The following is a 6,842-nucleotide window of genomic DNA, read 5'->3' as shown; positions in this document are numbered from 1 at the left end:
CGCGACTTGACCTACAGTCTGAAACTGCGAGCCATGGTCTTTCTCTCGTCAGGCTGAACGCGGAACGCGAGTTATGGCTTATGGCGCATCGCGCCGAGGAAGAAGTGAAGAACCCGAAGAAGACGAGGACTCGCTGGAGTCGCTGGAGAGGCAGCCGAGACGCCGAGAGAGGCGACGCGACGTGCACGGTGCACACAGCACACGTGCACCTCGGGGCATTCGCGGGTTGGCACTGTTGGCAGTGTTGGCAGTCGGTTCTCGAAAGCCGCCCGGTGAATGCCACTCGTAGCTCTCAAACGCGCGTTTTTTCCAACCTCTCGACTCTCGATTGCATCTAGAGGGGTTCGTGTCTAGCGGCTGTGCTGTAAAATTGTTAAATTTCGCACCAAGGGAAATGTTACCGAGAGGGAATCTCACACGAAATGGGGGAGGGATGTAGGGGAGGGCAAGTGACGATATTTTTAACTGATAATTTTTACGATGGTAATGTACGCTACTGAATGTTAACGCGAGAAGGGACGAGAGAGAAAGAGAGAGAGAGAGAGAGAGAGAGAGAGAGAGAGAAAGAGACCGAGACAAGTGCGAGGGCGGTGTGTTGAGTGTGATTTTTAACAAGTGCTAATCTCTTCGATGTAGAGAAGTCAGCTTCGTTTCGCGTCACGTTGCGGCGCGGTGGTCTACGGGTTGGTGTTAAAATTGATGCTACGGATGGGATAAATGATTTCTACTATAAATATATTAAAGAAAGAGAGAAAGGAAGAGAGATAGAGAATTCAATAGGATTGTTTACTTGGAACATTTGAAATCGTTCTTTGTTCCAATCTTCTTACATAAGAATGTTACTGAATACTGTAGTTGCGTTAATAGTCTCGTAAGTCTATAATGCTTCATACAGATGTGAGTAAAGTACTCCGTAATTACTGAAATATTCTTAAAAGAATATTATAATGTCACTTTATTAATCAAACGCGTTATTGAATTAATATTAAACTTACTTTTATTTTAAACTATGTATTATTGTTACATAGTTTCACTCAATGATTTTAATATCCACGCGCATACATATTTTATATTTTTCACTGTACATAAAGTACAAAATGTGTACTGACACACAGAAGGAATGATTTTGATGAAGTATCTCAAAATTTAGATACAGATCTGAAAAAAAAATTTGTTGAACAATCAAAATAATTATGCAAAAAACTCAAGTATGATGAACAATGCCATAAAGAATTTTGACATTCTAACGATTAATTTGACCGTCCTACGTAATTATTTTGATAATCAACAAAATTATTTTTAAATCTGTTATTTAGCTAAATTTTTTTTATGACACTTCAGCAAAAAATCTTTTTATGTAGTATTAGAGTCTTCATGAAACATATAGCATAATAACTACGAGTAATTCTACAAATTTTCTATGCTGTCTTCAGTAGATCACTAGGTTTTTCAACAACGATTTCCCAGTAGCATACTTTCTTGACAATTTCAACTCGACTCGTTGGCAGTTAGTAATGTATTACAAGAACAATTCATGATACATGAAACGATACCGAAATATATTTAAAAGTCGATTTAATCTTAAGAGAATTAAAATTTAATTCGATTCGTATCTGGTAAATTCTCTTTATTTGAAATTATATACAACACACAAAAAATTATCGAAATCGATTAGAGATTAATCTTCGTATTAAACAGTGGGTCAAGTTTATGTTTGAAAAGCACATGTAAGTAACGACAGCCTACAGATTGATTTACGAACGAATAATAGAAGGAAGATAAATCGCTGTCGCACTTAGCGGGTACATCGAGTCACTCGAAATAATCGCGAGGCTCCGTTACGCTGATAAAAAAATGATTACAAATCTTTGATCCGAAAAACACAATCATGAAAATTGTAAATATTTTGAAATATTTCGAAAGAATTACGTTTTCTTCGTCGGATGCGATTAACCATTACGTGCAGTGAACAAACGTGGGAATTTCTGAGAGATCAGTGACAGTGACACTATGACATCCGCAATCCAAAGAAGAACTCGTTATACTTATACGCTGTCACGTACGTAAGCGATTTTATAATCGTGGGAAAGCGTAAATAGTGCGAATCAAATAGAAAACGTGAATACGACAACGAAAACAGAAGCATTGAAAACCAAAGTGAAAATTAGATGGTATTTAAACAAGGCTATTCAGTATAAGCCAGTAAACGCAAATGTTCGTATTATACAAAAATATATATTGACAGTATACATATATTGTGGTTAATTACAATATTCACAACAAATATCGGGGATTTAACTTTTACTTAAGATTTTCTTCAATCTATATTATATGAATATTATATTACACCATGCCTTTAATATCAATATCGGTTCATTATATATTGCCAAAGAATAAAGATAAACATCATATAAATAATTAAAAAATTCGAATAACGATTGAATGAAACTTAAGAGTAAATCAAGGTAAATATAAAATGACAAAGAGGTAAAAAAGAGATAGAATAAAAAAATGAAAAAAGTTGTGCTAATTAAAGTAATTTTGAAATGCTGTTTGATTTCATAAATATTTATTAGAACGGAAAATATACGTACATTCATAAAACACTCTCACGTAAATGTCACGAGTGATTTACGAACATTCTACGGTACGAGATCTTACAATTAATGAAGTTGCATCATAAAATCGCGACTTTAATATCCTTCGCCATTTAAAGAAATGCAGTACGCAGCATCCATTCTATAAATGCTACTTTCGACTTATTTCCTCGACCCGTAATTACACAAGTGTAAACACAATCGTATGGGCAATGCGAGTAACGCAGAAATTATGCGCATTCGCGATTTAATGTAATAGTTATTCATAATGGATAAACAATTGGAACAGGAAGTAAAGCAGGAAGTAAAACCAGATATTAGCATCAAGCAGAAAAAATTGAATACGTTGAAATTTGCGATATTGTATTAACATTCGTGTGAAATAAATATTTATTGAGGCATTTAAATTGAAGCAAAATTTATATGTAGATATACGAGCAATATAAAAAATTAAATTGAAATATTTGTTAATAATGATATATGATACACATCCAATTCTCACAATAAACAAATCTCGTATAACTTTGACAGTCATAATTTTAGATTCTATGTTCCAAAAGAGAGAAAGTAAAACTTACTTCATTAGTATCGGATAATTTAAAAAAAAATATCGCAACATTTGCGATCATAAGTAATATATATGATTGGGATTTTAATTATATATATATATCTCGATTAATTATTGTTTTGAATTTGCTTAAAAACAGATGACAGAATAGATATAAAGTGTAGGTTCAAAGACGAAAGCTTTTAAAATTTAATACAACGATGAGCATGTTAAATTGAAAATAAACGAATGATAAAATTCAACAGATTGCGAAGACTCGTCTTCAAAGTTCTCCATACGTCGGAGAAGGAAAACATAAGCTATTACTTAAGCTGTTACACGACTCTGACTGAAGGCCAGGGTCGTGGCACGCGAGACTTATGCAGTTCAGAATCCCACGGTCCTGATAGCCGGTCATGCAATCAAACATGATCTTCGCGCTACAAGTAACCCGGAAAAAGTGTCTCCAGGGAAAAATATTTATGCAAATTCATTCATATCGTACCAAGTAACAACAAAGTGTATTAAATGTAGAAATTAAAAAGTTCTATTTGCGAATGACTTGTGTAAAAGATATGGACAATGATTTAATTAACAAACATTATATGCAACCCCCAGATAATATTCTATGAAAGAGTGAAAAAACAGTGTGGTCAAGCAAAATTGTTTCTCTTAATAATTTATTTAGTTTAGTGTCGTGTATTTGTGTTATAAAAGTAAAATTCGACGATAATCTGACGATAAATAACAATGGGAAATACGAGATCACAACCTTGCGGACGAAGCAAAACTCTTTATTTATTCTATCTTATCCACCGAACATGGAACGTCGTCATAGATCGGAAGGATCAAGATCGTTGTGACGATACCGATAGAGAAACAGACTTATCATCAAGATGCAGCACTTGCAACGTATGCGATTACCGACGGGACAGTCTGATCTTCGAAAGGTAATATAAAACTACAACCGATATTTACGATCGATAAATTTAATACTGCATTACCTGCAATAAATTGGTTAGTAATTATATCGACTGTTGAGAAATTTATATTGACATTCGATAATGTCCACATTCTTCAATTTCCAAATCATTAGGCCTGTTTGTTAATCACAATAATTTATCCAGAATTATGTTATCATATATTTCTATATTACTTTCATTTGTTCTAAAATTAAAAGTTTATGTCCAGAATTACGTTATCATTTCTATATTACTTTCATTTGTTCTAAAATTAAAAATATATGTTCATTATTATGATTTTAATTAAAGAGCATTACTAGAGAGAAAAACGTTCTTAATCCATATAATTCTTTATAATTAATTTCTAATTCTCTAATAATTTTTTTTACTTTAAAAAATCAATGATAATAAAAATGATATTTATAAATAAATGCTTTATAATGAACGAATGTAATTTATTTTCGTAAAATTGTAATTATTTTGTGTAAAAAAAAACAATATGTATGAGAAACATAAAAATTTTCACAAATTAAGCATTGCTTTTTTTTACGTTTCCATTCAAAATGTATGGAATATATAAACTTTCATATCCGTGAAAACTACCAATTTTTGTCGTACGCGTATCCGATAGGAAATTATCCGTAGAAACCGTTTTAGCTTACATCAAGCGTTTCACCTAGATCGATAATTCCAGTTTTAATACATGATCCATCCAATGAAACAACATTACATCTATAATTGTACATGTCACACATATTTTAGACCTACTTTAAAGAATCTAGTTTGTAGACTTTATGATGAAAACTTTATTTATAATTTTATATGTCGAGTATATGTTTTTTCGAATTGTTATTTCAATGTAATTTTATAAATCAGATGAAATTTATTACGACATATAATTTCTTTATTTAAGGAACCAACTAATAGTAAGACAGCAAATATAAATGGGTAGATAGAAAAAGAGAAATAAGGAGCAAGAGCAACAGAATATTCTTTTTTCTTTTTATTTGAATATTGTACCACTACTATCTCAAATTGTGACGTTAGTGAGGAAATATACCTACAATAAAAGTTCTTGCAATTAAATTACACTTAAATAGAAATATTTCCGATAAAATATTTTTGCGACAGACTAGACTTATAAAATATACCAAAAATTATCTTCTTGTTTCGGGGAGAAATTAAAACATATTTATTTCTATATATTATTAATTTGATAGTTTGTCATAATTGTATATAAGCATGGCTCATTTTGTTTTTTAATACGCATAATTCATATCTAAATATGTAACTATTTATTAATTATAACAAAAGTTTTGAATTTTCGGTATATTTTACAAGTTGATTGTTTTATTGTTTTATTGAAACATTTTCATATTAATGTATTTTGTAACAATTTCGATTGTATATTTTCTCGTTTCTAACAGTACTGACATCACAATCTGAAATAGTAGTAGTGGCTAATAAACAGGAGCTTTAACACATAAGCGATATATGAACTTTATAATCGATTTTTCTTATACAACTCGTAAATTTGACGAGTCACGTTTATAGAGCGTTTTGATTTACCTGCGGCAATTTTACATTTCCGTTTTATGCTTATTCTACACGCATAACGTATAGAAAACATTTGATTATCAACTATACATCGAGGATGCACGTACGTGTATGTCCCTTTCGTGGCATCGTAGCGCGCATGATGTATCGCGAGTAAGGCACTAGATATGTAGGTATTCTCATCCGCCATCTTGGTTCCATCTGATTGATAGGTTACAGTACGATTAGTGTTTAAGATATACAAAGGTATATGTTAAAAAGAGCCCAAATTTTGATAAAATACAATCGAATCGATCCGTTTTCGCGTAAAAATAAAGATTTAACAAGAAAAAAATGTCACTCTGTCCTGCGAGATATTAATCCTTAAAGATCCTTAAGGATTAATATCTCTGTTTGCGAAGCAGAGCGATACCTTTTTCTTGTCGAATCTTTATTTTTACGCGAAAATGCATCGATTCAGTGTATTTTTATCAAAATTTGAGGTGAGCGGGTTCCTCTTAATTAACATTTACCTCTGTCACTAATCGTACTATGACAATCAAGTAGAACCAAAATGGCGGATAGGAATACCTACATATCTAGTGCCTTAATCGCGAGATAAACTCGGATAAACTCTGCTTACATTACGAGCAGGTGAAGGCGCCTCAGCGCGCGATGCTCCGTGTTACATCGTGCCGGTCGCGCCGCGCCGCGCCGCGCGCCGGTGTCAGTAAACCTCCAACCACCTTACGGTGCGGAGTTACAGCGTGGTCAATCCGAGTGTGATGATAAATTCCTCCGGTAGCGCGATGCCGATTGTTTCGACAACTGTTGGCCGATTGATGCACCGGGTCGCGATTAAAACCGAATAATTCTTCCGCACGCTCTCAAGCACGCGTCCATGTGTCCGAGATTGGAAACGTCTAATTAAGGTAAATTAATCCTAATCCTATCATGTCGCACACTTTAACTCGTGTCAAGTTTGCAACACAACTTTTTTTAGGGATTAGTTTGCGATGATAAATGAGATCAACCTTTAGAGGGTGGAGATTAAAATCTTAACTCTTTCTTGATTTAAGATTGGTTACAGTTCATTATTTTATTGTATTCCTTGCCTCGAAATATGACACTGTATTGTCTTAACACCACTACACACACACACGCACGCACACACACACACACACACACACACACACACAC

The 6,842-nt window shown here is 33.3% G+C and overlaps 1 protein-coding gene across 1 annotated transcript in view; it reads left to right on the top strand.

Moving 5' to 3' along the window:
• Positions 1–3,676: 3,676 nt before the first annotated feature.
• The window catches only part of LOC108732182 (uncharacterized), a gene marked incomplete at its 3' end in the record, with an annotated part of 43,310 nt that continues 40,144 nt past the window's right edge, over positions 3,677–6,842 (top strand). Inside the window, exon 1 of the mRNA XM_018462862.1 lies at positions 3,677–4,094. Coding sequence (XP_018318364.1) covers positions 3,895–4,094 — 200 coding nt within the window. The remainder of the gene's footprint in view (positions 4,095–6,842) is intronic.

Source organism: Mycetomoellerius zeteki, unplaced genomic scaffold (genome assembly GCF_001594055.1).
Source record: "Mycetomoellerius zeteki isolate Tzet28-1 unplaced genomic scaffold, Tzet1.0 scaffold147, whole genome shotgun sequence".
Taxonomy (NCBI): Eukaryota; Metazoa; Arthropoda; class Insecta; order Hymenoptera; family Formicidae; genus Mycetomoellerius; species Mycetomoellerius zeteki.
This window is presented reverse-complemented; position numbering and strand designations above follow the sequence as displayed.